The sequence below is a fragment of the Stenella coeruleoalba genome, assembly GCF_951394435.1.
Source record: "Stenella coeruleoalba genome assembly, chromosome: 11".
Classification (NCBI taxonomy): Eukaryota; Metazoa; Chordata; class Mammalia; order Artiodactyla; family Delphinidae; genus Stenella; species Stenella coeruleoalba.
Genome location: NC_137157.1, coordinates 22,639,374 through 22,658,858, shown reverse-complemented (window position 1 = coordinate 22,658,858; position 19,485 = coordinate 22,639,374). Strand labels below are relative to the sequence as shown.

The 19,485-nt window shown below is 43.8% G+C and overlaps 1 protein-coding gene across 16 annotated transcripts in view; it reads right to left on the bottom strand.

Moving 5' to 3' along the window:
- The window catches only part of ANKS1B (ankyrin repeat and sterile alpha motif domain containing 1B), a gene marked incomplete at its 5' end in the record, with an annotated part of 1,156,737 nt that overhangs the window by 19,037 nt on the left and 1,118,215 nt on the right, over positions 1–19,485 (bottom strand). For 15 of the 16 annotated variants that reach the window (XM_079937794.1, XM_079937795.1, XM_079937790.1 and 12 more), the window contains 2 exons: positions 10,805–10,942; positions 19,201–19,287. In XM_079937794.1, the coding sequence (XP_079793920.1) occupies positions 10,805–10,942; positions 19,201–19,287 (225 nt within the window). Of the gene's footprint in view, positions 1–10,804; positions 10,943–19,200; positions 19,288–19,485 lie in introns of those variants that run through there. The other variant, XR_013830584.1, reaches the window with a different exon arrangement.

Sequence of the window (19,485 nt, the reverse complement as noted above, 5' to 3'; positions counted from 1 at the left end):
AAAAGCAAAAGCAACAAATGGGACTAATTAAACTTAAAAGCTTTTGCACAGCACAGGAAACCATAAACAAGACTAAAAGACAACCTACAGCATGGAAGAAAATATTTGCAAACAGTGCGACCGACAAGGGATTAATTCCAAAATATACAAACAGCTCATACAGCTCAGTATCAAAAAACCACAAACAACCCAATCAAAAAACAGGCAGAAGACCTAAACAGACATTTCTCCAAAGAAGACACACAGATGGCCAACAGGCACATGAAAAGATGTTCAACATCACTAATTATTAGAGAAATACAAATCGAAGCTACAATGAGGTACCACCTCATACCAGTCAGAATGGCCATCATTAAAAAGTCTACAAATAATAAATGCTAGAGAGGGTGTGGAGAAAAAGGAACCCTTCTACACTGTTGGTGGGAATGTAAATTGGTGCAGCCACTATGGAGAAGAGTATGGAGGTTCCTTACAAAAAACTAAAAATACAGTTACCATATGATCCAGCAATCCCACTCCTGGGCATATATCTGGAAAAGACGAGAACTCTTATTTGAAAAGTTACATGCACCCCAATGTTCACAGCAGCACTATTACAATAGCCAAGACATGGAAGCAACCTAAACGTCCATTGAGAGATGAATGGTTAAAGATGTGGTATATATATACAATGGAATATAACTCAGCCATAAAAAAGAATGAAATAATGCCATTTGCAGCAACATGGATGGACCTGGAAATTATCATACTAAGTGCAGTCAGAGAAAGACAAATATCATATGATATCACTTATATGTGGAGTCTAAAAAAATGATACAAATGAACTTATTTACAAAACAGAAATAGACTCACAGACATAGAAAACAAAATTATGGTTACCAAAGGGGGAAGGAGGGATAAGTTAGCAATTTGGGATTAACAGATACACGCTACTATATATAATATAGATAAACAACAAGGACCTACTGTATAGCACAGGGTGCTATATTCAATATCTTGTAATAACCTATAATGGAAAAGAATAGATATATACGTATATATATATATATATATATAACTGAATCACTTTGCTGTACACCGGAAACTGTAAATCAACTATGCTTCAATTAAAAAAAAAAGTTCTTTCAGAATCACTCTCACTGAAGTTTTGTCTTCTGAGAGGATGGGGTATCCTCACCCAAGAAATATCAAGCATGTAATGACTGTGTTTTCCTACTTGCCTTGACCTTCAGGAAGCTCAGAGCTAAATCTGTGGCTCAGTTCTCGTAACAATGTAGAATTCTGTGGTCGGCATGTTGATGTTAAAACTTTCCCCTGGGTCTTGATCTTCTTTTTAGTGTGTATTTTCCCTACTTCAGATCCACGTGTATCTATATTTTCAGATTTAACATACCTATTCATGTAGGCTGCCTTAAGTCCTTTATGGAAGGAGGTATAGTATAAATGGTGGTTGTTTGTTCACTTAAACATTTATTCGACAGCTTATTTTGTTTAACCCCTTACTGAAAAAATGGCTGACAAGGTACATCAGACACGAGTCTCACATCATCTGGTTAAAGTGACAAAGGCGGAAGTGTGCTGAGGAGAGAGGGGACAGCACAGGGAGAGTGGCCGTGCCGGCTTAGGCTGGGAGGCTGCTGTTTACAAGTGGACCATTCTGATCTGCCTGCAGGTACTTTCCATTAGCATTAAAAAAAACAAAAAACCAAAAACACACCACATTTTAGTGACTAAAATTGAAGGAACAAATAATTGTATTCCATAGTCTCAGAATGCTACAGGACCTGAATATTCTTTGGCTCCCGGGGGCCGGCAGAAGCAATTCCTGAGGTCGGCAGAGGCTATCCGCACCTGAAGAGGGTGCAAACAGACATTCAAGGAAAAAAGGGCTGTATCCGTGCAAAGAAGCCCGGGGTGTTAAGAGGATCCTCAGAGGTCTACTGCACCAGTGTCAGGGAGTAAAGACCATGCCTGGATCACCTGCATGGGCTAAGTCTGCCCTGGGCTGCCTGCCTCTGTACCTATCATTGCCACTGAGGAGATGACACTGACAGGGGGTCTGGTCCTGGTGACCTTTAGGTCCCTCTCCACTGGGAGCTCCAGGGTTCTCTGATTAGACGCTGTTGTCTGTCTTTTACCCAACCAACAACAGCTTCAGTTTAGAGGTGTATGTATAGCTGATGCCATGTTAAATAGTAGCACATTCTCCAAAGCCTGGACTGCAGGTCTCAACAATCCACCAGCCAGTGCACAGAAGTGCAGTGACCACGGGGCTGGCTTTCACCACAGGGGATGTCCCCACAGCAACGCTCACCCCAAAACTATTCTAAATGGCCAAGTATTTTGTCTATTATTAAATGGCTTTCATTCTTAACAATATGCCCGTTCCCCACCTCTCCCTTTGCCTGGTGAGTTACTGCTCAACCTTGAAGATTCACCTGAGGTATTACGTCTTCCAGGAGCCTGCTCTGAATCCCCTTCCCCGACACCCCAGGCTGTGCCAGGTGCCCCTGCTCAGATGGGCACAGCTCCACTGACTGTAAAGCATTTATTAGGATTTTCTCTTTATAGATCCAAATGCCCCAGCCGGCTGAGCTCCTTGAGGGCTCTCCTCTCATTTGACTGCATCTCTAGGGCTTAGGACATAGCAGGTGTGCAATAAATGTTGGAGGAACTGAAAAAAGGACGCTGCCCGGCAGGTTCCTAAGATAAGAGGACTTGCACCTCAAGGGTAAGATACGGTTGCCTGTGGATGGCCACAGCGGATTCTTCCCTTCTATTTTCTCTCCACAGGTAGATCCTGGCTGAATAAATGCTGAACCAGTGCAGGGCACGCCCTTTGGGCCTAAAGATAAAGCGTTTTCAATACGGGTCTATGGTGGGGCCTCCAGAAAGAAGCCACGTTTCTCCTCTGGCTGTATTTTGCTTGTACATCTTGTTTTTTAAGAGCCAGGGTAGGTTTCATCTACAACTTGCTTCATCCACGTCTTGAGGCAAAAATAACTGAGAATATTCTGGCCATATTCACAGAATTCATTGACATTCCTTAGCTCTACCTACTTAGTTCTCTCAAGTACAAGTCAGTGATTAAGTCTTGATTATATTTATAGAAACAAATACTGCCCAATCACAGGTCTTCAGCATTTAGAAATAAGTATCAGGAATTCTGCTAAGATGCCTATCTAGCCCAGGGCTGACACAGCAACTGGATAAAATGCAGATAGTTTCTTTAGGGCTAATTCCAGCTAACTAAAAGAATAATGAAATTAATATTTCTCTCTAAATATAACGGGGGTACATGGAGAAATTTTTGAAAATACATAAAGAAGAAAATTAAAAATCACCTGCAAAATTCTACTGCTGGGATATAGCCACTGCTACATTTTGGTTTCTTTTCCTCTTACATTTGTATATATGCACAAATACTTTTATAAGCTATATGAATATTTATGTGAATTTAAAAACAAAATTAGAATGATATTTACACGCAGTTTCATGAGTCACTTTTTCACGCAACATTAAATCATGAATGGTTTTTGCATGCCATTAAATGGTCTTCAAAAACCAGATTTTTAAAGGTGGCAGAGCATTCCACTGCATCTGCTAAGGTTTCACGTCATGCCTCACCCCAAGTACATGAGTGTCATCAGCTCCGTGAAAGACCAAGAAAGTCTTTCTTATAAAGTTACAGGTTCTCTATAGCAATCATGTACTCACGCCCGGTGGTCGCCTGTCCACATGGAACCACAGCCTACGGTGGCTGGACAGCAGACCTCTCACACCCATGCTGGAGGGGCTGGCCTGCCAGGGCAGAAGGGGAACACGATCCGTCTTTGTCCTGTTACTTGGCAGGGACTTGGGGAAAGGGTGTGCAGAAGAGAGATTTGCTGGATTTCAACTCCTCGCCACTCTTCAAAAGTAAAAGCCCCTAGTGGAAGCTACAGTAAACCCTTTGCCAACTTGTGATACCTCCAAAGGGGCATTTATCACATTCAAGACGCTTCTTACCTACCAAATTTTAATGCTTGTTGAACATCTTTCTCAAATGGACAAGACAGGTGACAAAAATGACTTTTTCTCTGCTTATGGCAGACGACTGCCTAATGCCTCACCTCATCTTTCCAAAGTGCATTAATGAATTGTCAGGCCTCCAAGATGCCCACATGTTCATACAAACTCAACGTTCAGCTTCCAGCCCCTGTGTCCCTCTCCTCTGGGAGCCCTCACTCTGCTGGGGCCAGCAAAACTGCAGGAGAGCACAGACAGGATTTTACTGCAACCATTGGTTATGTCCTTGATTCTCCCTCTGAACTCAGACATCCTGGAGAGCAGTGCGGTGTGCCTGACTCACGGCAGGCACTCAATACATGTAGAAATATATTTTATGCAGACTTGGACTTTTCATCTCAGGTGTGGGATACCGCCGCATCAAATGTACGTTGTAAACCGAAAACTGGGACATAAATCCTCACACAGGTCTGACAGGAAAGAACAGAACCAGCCCCGTAACTGCTGGTGCTGCTCTCCTGCCCTTAGAAGCTAAGACTGACTGAACGTGTGCTAGACACGGACGTGTGTCATCTCACCGAATCCTTACAGTGACCCTGGGCAGCGGGTACTGCTGTTATCTCTATTTTATAGATGAGGAGACTGAGGAGTACAGGCATTCTTGCCCAAACTATGAAACTAAGAGATGCCGACCTGGGATTCAAAACCAGGCTGATTCTAAAGGCGTCACCCCTAGACATGACATTTGATTTCCAGTTCTTTGGGAGGGGGCTATAACGAATACATGTACGAATGCTGCAAAACCACCTGTGAAAAAAGTCAGAATGACTACTTTCTTTCTAACTTCATAGAAAATGGGATTGATTTAAAGCTCTGATAACATCCATCCCCCTCAACCCTCAAAAAAATAGGGATGAGAGGAAAAAAGAGTGACAATTATTCTCTTAATATTCACCCACCTTTGGCTTTATGGCTTAGTTAATTCTCAACAGTTTATGCCAACGGAGAGGAGGTATGGATAAATGTAACCCAGCAGCAGTGTTAATCTATTTTTTTTTTTGGGCGGGGGAAGAGGTGGTATATAACGGCCACAGGACTGGGAGTGCTGCCGTGTTTTTTTTTGTTTGTTTTTTTTAATTTATTTGGCTGCACTGGCTCTTAGTTGCAGCATGCGGGATCTAGTTCCCAGACCAAGGATCGAACCCAGGCTCCCTGAATTGGGAGCGCAGAGTCTTAACCACTGGACCACCAGCAAAGTGCCATTTTTATTCCGTCACTCCTGCCACTGACTTGATGAGTTTCAGCTGCTGCAAGGGGCCAGGGAAAGGCTTCTACTTAAGTGTAGGTTGCTACTTTGTAAGTGGGAGACTAGCCAGGGAGTGTGACAGTCCCATCTTAAGGGCTCTATGCACTTCAGCATTTTCTTACATTGCCATTTATTTTCATAGTATCATAGTCCAACAGGTTGAGGGCCATTTTCAGTTGGAGAAAAGGAGAAACAGAATGAAAGAGACCACCTAGTTCCACATACAGTATTAATTTCATTGTCAGAGGTCAACTAACATCAACGATAACGGAAGTTCTTTTGCACTTGTAAATTCCCACTCTGTGGGACAATCTCTGCAACATAAGCCATAAGTACTTTCCATTCGGAACCCTACGCTACTCCACGAAAAGAATCTCCGAGTTTAAGAAAGGGAGAAATGGGTGAAAGTGGTCAAAAGGCACAAACTTCCAGTTATAAGACAAATAAGTCCTAGGAATGCAATGTACAGCATGGTGACTATAGTTAACAGTACCGTACAGGCGTACCTCGTTTTATTGCACTTTGAAGATATTGCTATTTTAAAAAATTGAAGGCTTGTGGCACCCTGCATTGAGCAAGTCTACTGGCTCCAGCTTTCTGACAGCATTTACTCATTTTGTGTTTCTGTGTCCCATTTTGGTAATTCTGGCAAGATTTCAAACTTTTTCATTATGATTATATTCCTTATGGTGAACTGTGATCAGACCTTTGATGTTACCATTACAAAAAGATTATGCCTCGCTGAAGGCTCAGATGATGGTTAGCATTTTTTAGCAATAAAGCATTTTTAAATTAAGGCATGTACATTGTTTTTTTAGACATGATGGTATTGCACACATAACAGGCTACAGTGCAGTGTACACATACTTTTTATATGCACTGGGAAACCAAAAAATTCATGTGACTTGCTTTATTGTGATATTCGATTCATTGCAGTAGTCTGGAACAGAACCTGCAGTATCTTTCAGGTATGCCTGTATTGTACATTTGAAAGTTGCTGACGGAGTAGATCTTAAAGTTCTTATCACACACACACACAAAATGTGTAACTGTGTGAGGTGATGGATGCTAACTTATTGTGCTGATCATTTTGCAGCAATACATATATCAAATCCTTATGCTGTACATCTAAAATGAATACAGTGTTATATGTCAATTTTATCTCAATAAAACTGGAGAAAATTAAAGGGCTCCGGAATCTCACTTTCATTAGACTGATTATGACAGAGTGGTCGACTCTGGTGTTCTTCCCCTGCGCTTAGGTTTGCTGGTCCCTAGCGATGGAAACGACTATAAAATGCTGTCCCCCTGCGGACCATGGTTTCCTGCATTTGGTCATCTCTGTTTCTCCAGTTTAGATCCTTTCACGGCCCACATTCAGGCAAGAAGGCACAGGAAAGAGGGAGCCTCGTCACCGCCCACCGGCATCAAGACTTTGACATTCTCTACACATTCCACAACCAGTCTAAGCTGTACACACTGAAGATGACAGAATTTGGGAGGTGCAAGTAAGAGAAAAATGAGCATGGTTAAAATTATCAAACACTGCAAACATGTTCTTTATAGAGAAGTGAGAATTAGCCAGGGTTTAGCGGCAGTCATGGCTTTTAATGCTATTTAAACAAAATAAACCTTTCGTATTTTAGAACTAGTGAATGAGGTCCCTCCCAGATTTTTAAAATAAATCTGACAGTCTTGCAGAGAATGCATCAAAATCTTTCGAATCTACCTATCTCCATTCTATGTCCTAGAAATCCAGACGGAGTGAATAATACATAGATGAGAGTTGCCAAATGATCTAGGTTGTATCTATCTCTTTCCTACGGTGGCCTTTTAAGGATGATCACTGCAGCCTTGGGATCTGGTGGCCGCTGAAATACCCATTCTCCCTCTTGTCATCTCAGCAGCATGGATTTCCCCTTCATTCATTTGAGATAAGAGTGGAGAAGAGAAAAGCTGAATCCGTTGTTTTAAGCCTGACAACTCCTGGTCTTGTAACACATTCTTTTTTCCCACACAGTCCTACTCTCTTCCCCCAAGTTTTCACTGCCTGGAAGGTGGAGGTCGGGCAGCCTCTTGTTCTGTAGTGGGTGAGATGTGTCCCACTGGGGAGGTGACTAGAAATCAGCTACCACCATAGTGAGTCTAGAATGCAGAGTAGGTCTGGAATGCGCCGGTAGGTACATACTGGCTTTTCTTGGGAACCCTAATTCCCTTTCTGCTCTAGTCTTTTAAAATTTCCATCTACCTGTCATTAAAAACTGAAAATATCACAAGCTGAATTTAGCATAGATTCTAAGTCATGGAAACAAGCTTAGAGAAGATAAAGCGTAACATTTCCTGAAGTGTGTTCCGCAGAACACCACCTCCGTGAGAAGCTCTCCCCAAAAGAGGCTACCACAGCCAAATGAACTTGGGAAGCCAGGTTCACTCCACCCCCTCCCGGTGTCTGAGCCTATGAAGGGCTCCGCAAGGTCCCAGAGTCAAGGAACTACGTTAAATTCACGTGCTCATATGAGTAGGGGGGCTTGGGCCTCCCTTCCAAGACCGCAGGATTTCTATGGAAAAAAGGCTCTGAATTTCAAATCCGACTCTCCGTAAACTGGAAGCCTCCTAGACATCATTGGGTTTTCTTGGTGATAAGAAATATTCATAAAAACTTCCTGCGACCCATAAAAGATCTACAAGGTCAAAGTAGCAATAACTGCAATTAAAAATGTGCATGTACTCATACACATCAGCTGAAAGACTAAATGTATACTTAAGGTATTCTTTTCTTTTCTTTTGCCATTTGGGCAGCCTGGGGGACTGGTTCATACCAAAAGAATTTTAAGGCTTCGAGACTGGACTGAATATTGAACTGCCCTACATAAAGATACAAAATCCACGCTCAAAGAGGTTTTTTTTTGGTGCAAGCAAAGCTTGGTGCATCTCAAAATTGCTCGAAGGCCCACGTTAAGGCTGGTGGCCTTTGTTACTATTTTTGAAGTTAAACAAACTGTTCACCTAGAGAGGATTAAAATGGTGGATTTGTGATGTAAGACGAAAATCCTCTGGAGCTGAAACCAGACTCCTAACCTAGTGAACGTCTACATTAAATCAAACATCTGGATGAAAAAACAAAAGGTGAAGCAATTCTCCGCTTGTTTTCCAAATGTATCAGGAACATCATGTTGATCTTAAAACTAAACAGTTGACTGTTTTCCCCCATATTTCACTTCTGTATTCTGGCGTCGCATATACACACGCTTGAAAAACTCAAGAGGCCAGATGGCCCATGGGCATCATTTTTAGCTTCAATAGAGAACAATGTTTTGGATAGCCTTATGAAGGCAAATTATATATTACTCTAAAACCAATTGAGACAGAAATGCTGTAATACCCCAGGGAAGGGTGGAATTCATCCTGACAATACTGGAATACTAATGTTGACATTCAATGAAAACACGATATAGATGCAATATACCAATAGAAGGCCTACAGAATCTATGCTTTCTTTCTATTGTTTCTATTTTATTTATTTTTTCTTCTATTTTTTTTCAATTCTTTCACAAGGGCAGTGGGAAAACTTCGGACCATAAGTACACTTCTAGAAAATCTATCTTATGTCTTTTAGCAGAAAACGTCCAGGCTGTGAACTGTGAGGTCAGCAGGCAAGGAGAGAGAAGAGGTGGTGCGGGGGAAGCAAACACTGAACACGCATTACTTATGAACGCTCTACATACGTTCCTTCATTCCAATCCCAAAGAAAACCTGTAAGGTACAATCCCTGTGCCTGTTTTATAGACAAAGGAAATCAGGACTCAGAAAAGTCCTGCAACTCGTCTAAGACCAGGGAGCAGGCAGCGAGTTGGGATGTGAACTCTGAGCAGCCTGTTCTTTCTATGACACCAAGGCAAATCCCAGAGAAAGGGGTATCATGCAAACCAAAATGTATGTGGATAGAATGGAATTTCGCTGTTTTAAGAAACAATTGCGGGACTTCCCTGGTGGTGCAGTGGTTGGGACTCCGAGCTCCCAATGCAGGGGGCCCAAGTTTGATCCCTGGTCAGGGAACTAGATCCCACATGCATGCTGCAACTAAGAAGCCTGCATGCCACAACTAAGGAGCCCACCTGCCACAACTAAGACCTGGTGCAACCAAATAAATAAATATACTTTTAAAAATGCTTAAAAAAAGAAACAATTGCATTTCACAAGAATGGCAAGTTATGTCTAAGGCACCAGAAACCTAAATGCTGACATGGTTTTAATCAACACTGTTGATCCCGTGCAAACAAACGCATCCAGAGATATCTAGAGCAGCCTTTGAGGGTTTGGCTTTGCAGTCCTTACTGTTAACACAGACCACCTGTATATTATTCTCCTCATGCCTCTCAAAATAGAAAAAAAAATTAAAGGCACACAGCATTCTTTCCTGTTTTCAATCTTCACAACTTGAAAGGGATGGGCCACACGCAGCCTGATACAACGTTCTGGGCATGAGCCTAACATCCCTTAGGATGGGGTAAATTCTGGGTTACTGTGGTCCTTGGTCCATGGGAGTTTGTCAGAACTAAAAATGATCGCTTCAAGCAGTCTTACCCATGACATTGAACTGTGGGCTGGCCCCTCAAGAATCTATTATACTGCAGTTTCTGTGTAATTCTTTAAACGTGTGTATCTCAAAACTTGAGCAGAGCAGAACTGTCATATTAAAGTGACATTTTAGAATTCTTCTGATTACAAATTATTTCATGGTTGTAGCTGTCTCTGTTCTGTCTGCTTCAAATTTAGAATGCCCAATGTACTAAAATAGAGTTATCCTCGAGCAATTTGTACCATCCTGAAGGTACAAGAAGGAATACTTGTTATTTTCTAGAATTGCTTCCATTTTCCAAGTTTGTAATATATGGGCTAGTTTTTAGACTTAATGACAAATAGGACTATAGGTGTGTAACACCATAAGGACGTCATTACAAGACTAACTTCTGAATACGGGCCATATTCAAATGAACCAAACCTTGCTGTTCCCAATTATTATTTATAAAAGTCTAATTTAACTACTATTCAATATAGAAAACCACAAATATTGTATGAGGCACTGAATTTACTTTTCCTCCAAACAAACCTAGACTATCATGCCCTACTACTTAGAAATGGCTACCAAAGAAACCAACAGACAGAGCAAAGGAACAGAAAGGCTGGAAGACATTTACTATATTTTGGTACCAGAGAAAGAAAGGAACTCGTCTGATATGAAAAGTGAGGTTAGTAACTGAGCAATGACATTTCAGATACTGGATAGAAGTGGAGTTCTAACTTTAATGAATGAACGAAAATACAGAAAAAACTCAGAAAAGCTGAGTCTGCAAAATACCTTACGCCAGGTATACCTTAAAACTTGGTAAACAAACCAAGCACCTAAATTGCAATAATTTAATAATAATTAATAATGTCCAGGTATATTCAGGGAAATACTTAGTTTGTCCAAAGAGGGTAGCTACTCACCACATCGAAGGCAGTAAACACGTGACAGTAGTGGTGATTGGACTTCAAATCTTTTGTGATATAAGCGAATGTTGAGAGGTCTTCTGGGTCCTGGGCAGCACAGGAGATATTACGAATTTCATGTTCGGCAATTATGTTCTGGAAGAAATGACACAAACGACCGTTGTTTTCCTCTGCAAACCAGCATATTTTAGAACCAAGGCAAATGATCTGGGAAGCAGTTGCTTTCCCTCGTCCTAGAATGTTCTAGAGCAGTAACACTCAAAGTGATTCAACACACTATCTGTGGGCAAAGGTACACCAGGTCTGGAAGGAATGCTTTCGTTTAATTAAACACAACCTAAAATAGTCCTGTCCTGGAGCAGCAGTTCTCACATGGTGCTGTGTGCAGAAGCAGTCTGGGTGGCAGACACTTTAAAAAAATAGTAACTACTAAGCATTTCACTGTTTCCATTTTCCATGTAGAGTCAGCGCCGCCTCCTGCTAACTCTGTCTGGAAAGGATCACCTGCCATGTTGTTCTGCCTGCCGGGAGGCTGATCCCTCACCATCTTTTACCTGTTGTCTTGTGCCTGGCCCCTAGCTCCTCAGAGCCAAGGCAGGTAGGCGAGGGCGCGTCAAGGCGCTCTCTCATGAAGACTCCGTGGAGACTAAGGTGTAAGGGTGGGATGAGGGAAACACCACGCTGCATGCTAGATGCAGCGCCCCGTGGATGACAACGCTTTGCTAACTATACCCGCTGTGTATCATTATGAGTGGTGCTGTGGTTATCCTCATCATCAGCTCACAGGTGGCGAAACCAGTACTCAGACAGTGTAAGTTATGCAGGGCAGGTAGTGGAACTGGGCCTGATGTTGCAATACCTCTCAGCCCCACCTCTCTCTCACTGGTTGAACATAATTTCATTTTTTCTCTCGGCTAGCACTTTTTCAAGCCATCTCCCTGCCAGCCCCCTCATCCCAACTTGCCTCTAAGAATAATCGGTGGGAGGTAACTGAGGAAAGGTTTAAGTACCATTATCCCGAAGCACAAAATAACCAAGGAGCATCACCTGGGCTGCAAACCCAGCCAGAAACTTCTTTTGATACACTCATGTATTTCAGAAGCAAAAGATTTCACATAATCATGCAAACATTTCTTAACCTCACAATATCCCATTTATGTTTGTGCAGTTGTCATAGATCTAAAACCCTCAATGCTTTAGTTACCCTAATTACTTTGTAACTGCACAGTCTTAAATAACCTGAGCGAATGTAATGCTCCGTGTATACCCATCAATGCCTAAAATTGCTTACAAAACGCCGTTTCCTGCCAGCGCCCCCGGCAAGTACTTCACGCCCCTCACTCTACTGAGCTACGTGGTTGGTAAGCAATTACAGAATTAACACATAAAAGAAAATTAAATTAAGACGTTCTTCACAGTGACCCTGTATGTTGACGCTACATGCAGCGCTGTCAGAAATAACTCAAATTGAAATCAGAATCCCATAAACAAGTAACATCGTATCACAAGACAGAGTTTCAAAATAGAAGGTGCCGATCCTCTTCTGGCATCCAGATAGCATTTCTCCAAGGAGAAAACTAAATTAGGAGCTCGGTGAGTCTTAAATTTAAAATTAATGAGCTCTGCGTGGTCTTTATAGGTATGTTAGCAGGTGCTGAGAGCCTCCGCCATCATTTTAATTGGGGGCTGCTATTACTTCGGGAAGCCTGTGGATTTGGTCTCACCTATCCAGGATCCACTATTACTGAAAATAGAGCATTGGCTCCAACTTTTAACTAAATTGGCATTTTGTGTTCTTGAGACTTTCTTTTTGACTAGCATAAGGTTGATCAGCTTCTCGGGAAAGTGTTAACAGTGAAGTGCCCTGTGATTTTCATTGCACTGAATTCCCTGAATCTTGCCAATTCACAAGATGTCACTCCTGACAATTTTCAGTGGTGTGTGACAGCACTGTGGCCCAGGGAAAAATTGTTAAGTAGGCAAAGTGTATCTTTGGAGATCTCTCTTAATTATGAACCGCATGTTTGCATCCTCCCCAAGTTTGTATCTTGAAATTCTAGCCCCCCAGTGTGATGCTGCTTGGAGGTGGGCCTTTAGGATGTGATTAGGTCATGAGGGTGGAGCTCTTGTGAATGCTATTAGTGCCTTTACAAGACAAGGCAAGAGAGCTAGCTGGCTCTCTCTGCCGTGTGAGAACACAGCAGAAAGACGGCCACTTATGAAGCAGGGAATGGGGGCTCTCATCAGACACTGAATCTGCTGGTGACTTCATCTTGGACTTTCCAGCCTCCAAAACTGTGAGAAATAAATATTCATGGTTTAAGCAACCCAGTCTGTGGTAATTTACTATAGTGCTAAGACATTTTTCCTCTTTCTGGGTCCTCCCTCCCAATTTTCTGGAAACCGGCCCCCTCTTCTCTAATCTCCAGGAGCCCAGGGCTGTCTTTTAAACGCCGAGGCCCGCCCTCCTCTGTGTTGCTGCATGTCCCCAAATCAGCCTCCTCTCCCACTGCTGAAACTTTAATTCCTCTGTTCCCATGGTCTAAACTAGAGGAAAGGCAAGCTAATACAGACATTCTACAATCAGTTAAGAATAACTCATGTTATTGGCACTCAGTCATCCTAATTGGCACTTTAAAAATTTGCTTTTAAATGAATTCATAGCAATGGACTGTGTAGGGAGGTATTTTGAACAGAACTTCCTAATATATCCGTGGTGCTAGAATGTGCTGAGGACCTGGGATCTCACTACTGATGTAACTGAGCAGCGGCCTTCTCAGGACATACCCCTCCCTCATGTCCTCTGCTGCACCTCCTCTCAGAAGTACCCAGATAATAGTATCTCATGCATATTCCCTGAGTTTTTCAGAGGCTCAAAACCACCACAAAAAGGAAGAAATTAACTACTGATGATCATGAGCACGTAGCCCCCAGACCTTCCAGTGCCTAAGGATTGATCACCATCAACCAATCAGAAAACTGTGCATGAGCTGATCACATACCCTGGGACGCCCCTCCCTTACCTGGCCTTTAAAAATGTTTTGCTGAAACCCTTTGAGGAGCTTGGAGATTTGGGGGGCATGCGCCACCCGTTCCCCTTGCTTGGCCCTGCAATAAACCTTTCTCTGCTCCCAACTCTGACCTTCGGTTTGCTTAGCCTCACTGTGCATGGGGCACACAAACGTGCATTAGGCAACACTGAGACACTGCCATCAGTCTGCACTGCCCACCTCTGCAGAGCAGTGAGGCTAGTTCTCCATGTGTACGACGATTCCAAGACTAAGGAGACTACAGCTGGAGACAGGATGGAGACTGCACAGTTTCCTCCTTGGAGAAGTCAAGGAAGGATACATTCTTTCCACCCTGTCATTAGTGGCTCCTCCATACATTAAAAGCTGACATCATCATGAGGTACAGGTGATGTTCCTCAGTTTACAGTGGACGCCTTTATGCAGCTGAGCCTCCATATCTAAGCACCTTCTAAGGAGACGAGGGCTTTTAAAAGGCTCAAGCCAGGACTGGGGTCACCCTGTCGCTTCTTTGGCTAGAAAATGTGGCAGCTCAGTACCCTTCAGCAGGGAGTGATTCTTTTTCTTGTCTGTTGCCTTTCATCATGTAGAGAAATAGCTAAAGGGGTATCTGGCTGGTGGGTGTAGAAGAGACTTGTTTGGTTCAGCCAATTAACAGAGACGGTCTCAGAAGGGGGTGTGATAATGAAGTGATGGGCCTGGAAACTGGCCTCTCCCTGCTTCCCTCACTCCTGACTACGACAGGTAGGGCCCTTCTCTGAGTCTCCTCCACAGGCCAGGCCTTTTATGAGGGAGACAATGCAGCACCCGTCCAGAGAGCACCCCACATAGAGGCAGCAGCCTGGTCGGGGGCTACCTGGAGGAGACCTGCAGAGAGGGTGGTGCAGATGAGGACAGCACACACTCTTAACTTGACTCTGAGCTTTTTAGAAACATGTGCTATAAAAAACAACTGGCACTTGTTTAGGCAAAAGTTCCAAGTTAATCTGTGCCTAAAAAAATAGCATAAGCCCTGTTTGAAGCTGACATTCAAAACAAATTGGGCTTCCCTGGTGGTGCAGTGGTTTAGAATCCACCTGCCAATGCAGGGGACACGGGTCGAGCCCTGGTCCGGGAAGATCCCACATGCTGTGGAGCAACTAAGCCCGTGCACCACAACTACTGAGCCTGCGCTCTAGAGCCCACGAGCCACAACTGCTGAGCCCATGTGCCACAACTGCTGAAGCCCGAGTGCCTAGAGCCCATGCTCCACAACAAGAGAAGCCACCGCAATGAGAAGCCCGCGCACCGCAATGAAGAGTAGCCCCCGTTCGCCGCAACTAGACAAAGCCCACGCACAACAATGAAGACCCAACGCAGCCAAAAATAAATAAAATAAATAAATTAAAAACAAACTAACAAACCAACCCAGGCACTGCATTGTTCCTAATCTAGCTGGATGAGAAGACTGAGGAGGGGGTCACAGCAGGAAGGCAAAATGCAACCCACCCTCAGCCAGGCACTGGATGTGCGGACGGTGTCGCTTCTTGGAAGACCCTGCTGATCTGAAGATGGGTCTGGAGCTAAGCAGTTGCAGCCCTCTTGGCAGAATGCCATGCTGACGTACCTCTGGGCTACGGATCTACAGAAAGCTGGTGTGATTTACCTGTAACATTTTAGTATAGATCTAATCCAAGTTCCATTTTTAATTCAAGATCATTTTCCGCTTCTTCCTTCTTACCAGGTTTAGTGATTCAATTCATTTCCCAGGTTGCTAGGTAACAGGTTTACAAGTTTACAGCTAGGCACCTAACCCTTCCCCATGAACTCAGCCAAAGCTGGTACTTTATATTAGAGTAAAAGGAAAGAAGTGCTTTGCTGGAGGGTACATCTTTCACACAGTCTAATGGGGGCTAAAAGGAGGGGAAAAGTCATTAACACCTAATTAAGCATCCACTGCATGTCAAACGGACTGGTGGAAGGTCGCATGAAGTGAAAGTGAAAAAGCGTTAGGTTAGGGAGTGGGAAAGTTAAGTTTTAGTCCTTCTCCATGACCAGCTAGCTGTGTGACTGCAGGGCAGTCACTTAGTGAAGGTCTGAGGCCTTCGATTACGTCCAGTGCAGGATGAACACCCCCTCTATCTGACCAGGGTAGGGTTACAGAGATGCGGCGGTTAGGAGAGGACCGGTTAACAATAAAGTACAGGAGACTTCCCTGGTGGCGCGGTGGTTAAGAATCCGCCTGCCAATGCAAGGGACATGGGTTTGAGCCCTGGTCCGGGAAGATCCCACATAATGCGGAGCAACTAAGCCCGTGCGCCACAACTACTGAGCCTGCGCTCTAGAGCTTGCGAGCCACAACTACTGAGCCCGTGTGCCACAACTACTGAAGCCTGTGTGCCTAGAACCCGTGCTCTGCAACAAAAGAAGCCACTGCAATGAGAAGTCCGTGCACCGCGACAAAGAGTAGCCCCCACTCGCCACAGCTAGAGAAAGCCCGTGTGCAGCAACGAAGACCCAACGCAGCCATCAATAAATAAATATAAATTTAAAAAAATGATGAGCATCTGAAAAAAAAGAAAGCATCAAACATGAACAATAAGCTGTGACTTCTGGTTGTGTCTTACTACAGGCTTAGTGCTCACAAGCACCACAAACTGTGAGGTCTTCACAGATGTCTATGCGTCACAAGTCCTTCACTTCAAATCAAAGTGGTTCCCCCCAGATGCTTCCCAGGGGAGGAATCTCTGGTACAAACCGAAAGCAGGACCTGGAGTTTATCAATCTGCTCCTTTCCTGCTGTGGGTCTTAATTTAGAGGCTGGTCTTTGTACAGGACCAAGTGGCACGCACGATGCCACTGCAGACACTGCTGGATGAGCACAGTTCCTTTCATACCACAACCTGAGGAAGGCTCTTCAACACTGGCTCCTCTGCGCCCCCTGAAACCAGGCCTTCAGCCCTGGCTGGTGGTGTTTCTCAGCCTCCCCCAAACTCCACCAACGCAGCTCTACACCGTTTCTTTCTTCCACCTTCTAATACAAGCTCTCTGCTTTAGGCTTCTCACACACTAACTCCTAGACCACGGCCCCGAGTCACCCACCCTCTCCCTATCCACCATTAGACTGGGGTAGGTCACTACATCACAGGACACTGGGATGGGGACCCTGTGCAGCCCCAGTGTTGAAGTCGATGTCCCCAAATTCCTAAAACAGCCAGGCACACGTTGTCATATAGTCACAGAGAGGCTGGTTCCACCTGCTACCAACATATGCACTTTGCCTTTGCTCTGGATTCTGAAAACAGGCTGAGGACCACACTGCAAGGGCTTGAAAGAAATGCGGGCCTTCTTTATTTAGTGTCTTTATTCACACAATTATCTTTTGCGTATCTTTCATTGCTTAGATTTCCAGAGTAGTCATTAGTGAGCAGAGATCTATGAATAACTCATCTAAGTACTGGCGACTGAAGCAGAAGCATTCCCTCAAAGTCTGGGAGATCAAGATCTAGGGCCCTTGATGTGTCTGTAAGCAAAATGCCACAGGGCCGATAGCGCTCTCTCCTTCCTCTGATGGTGCAGAGTGGGTTAGAGAGGATGCAGTTAATACAGACGCACCCAGTCATACCACCAGCTTCATAGGATGACAGCCTTAAGACTCTGGAAACTTCTCAGGCCAAATACCACTTGCTCAGAAACTGTCAGAATCCAAGCCTGCTAAGGCTGTTAATCTAAGAGAGTGTCAGACTCATAAGCTAATAACATACTGCCATTCATGCTTTTCAAGTGCAAATGGGGTAGAGACAGTTGCTCCAGGTTAGGTTAAAAAAAAAATCCAAATGCCGAAGCCTTTCTTGAAATTTAGATAACAGTGAAAGCAATGCTATCTTCAGTCAGAGTTCCATAAAGTTTAGAAACTTTTAAAGCCAACTGACTATAATCTAGGGCTAAAGGAAGTTTGTGCACCAGCACCTAAAGTTGCTTCCAAGAAATAAAAAAGCAAATCAACTGGGATTTTTCTGATCAGAGTTTCCATAACTGTAATCTGACGGCAGTAACTGTCAATGACATATTGCCGGGTTGGAGCATCATTCCACGGAAGGCATCTGACTCTGAGTGTGCTTTGGGTGTCATCAACTAGCACGACCAGACTGAGTTACCAGCTTTCGGCTTGAGTTTCAGAACTGCTTCTAAACCTGGGAGGTGGCTCTAAGTAGACTTGGGGAGCTTGGCCTTATTGGACTGCTGACATGGCCATCTTCTTCATTACAGAAAACAAACTGGGAAGGCTTTGAACTGGTCGATTCAGATGCTCAGGTTTATTATAGACGGTCAAGGGTCACTGCCCACGGGACGTTTCCCGGGATCTAAATCCAGCTGCCGTGGTCCTAAATTTCCATTGTTTAAATTCACCTGTTTCATGACTTTTGTTTCCTTTCTCCAGAGTGGAGTGGGTCCAGCTGGGAGGACTAGGTAGGCAGTCCAGAAAACAAATGGTGTTTACCAACGGGCATCACCTCATTTCCCCTATTTCTACACTTTTTTGGTTGGAAGGACGTAAGACGAAAATGCAGGACATTTGGGGGTTCTGGAGGAGGAGCAGGTCAGGTTTGAATTGATGGAGGGTGAGAGTGGTCATACCCGAGTTTTCTAGTCTAGCACCTGCACTCTGTCACCTTTGCCAAGAAAGGACACTTTCTAAGTAAAATGCAACCCAGATGTCTACACTTGACCTCAGGGCCCACAAGCTGTTCCCACTGTGAGCACAAAGTCACCGCAGAGTCACAGCACGGCCTCAGCTTCTTTTCTGATTGTGTCTCTTAAGAAAACAATACGGTTGGAACCCTCGCTTCCATCTCAGTAGTTGAGAACGAAATGCAATTATATGATGTAAACGCCAGAGCATGGGTTCCCTGTGTCAGGTAGTCATTACATACATCAAAAGAAAGGACAGGCCTATCTCTGGAGCAATGAAAAGACAAATGTTCTAGCCCTTCACCTGGTAACATACACTTCCTCTGGTGGAGGAATGATGACACTGGTACATTTTCACACTAGACATGATTTTTTTTCTGTTTTAATATTCTCTGGATCCAAAGGGACGTGCCAGATACTGAGTGGCTACAGTCTACTAAGGAAGGTACCAGGGAAAAGTGAAAGCAAAGTATGTGTAGGAATCCTAGATCAAGCCCCCAAATGCGATGTGCCCCCCTGTGTGCGTGTGTGTGTGTGTGTGTGTGTGTGTACAGTTGTTTTAGGGATCATGAAAGTCAGGGGTGAGGAGTGATTAAAATGGGGGAGGTTGGGTATGATGGGAAGCAACGGATTTTAGATCATTGACTCAGGACTGTATCTGGTGTCTAAACCAAAGAGAGGTGCGGTACCCACCTTATTTGTTGCATCAATAAATTTGACTCCTTTATAAGAGACTGAAAGAATAATAGTAGGGACCTTCTTCATTTGCTCTGTAGACTTCTGAAATTAAAATTAGAAAGCTATTAGAGCAGTCTGTGTTCCATGGCAACTGCAGCATATAATTCTTTCTCTTGAAAGATAAAAATGAGCTCAAGCTAAAAACAATACACACACACACACACACACACACACACATCAAACACACACCAAACACACCCTAATTTAAATGTATGTCTCTCCTCCTGGGCTTAGCTATGG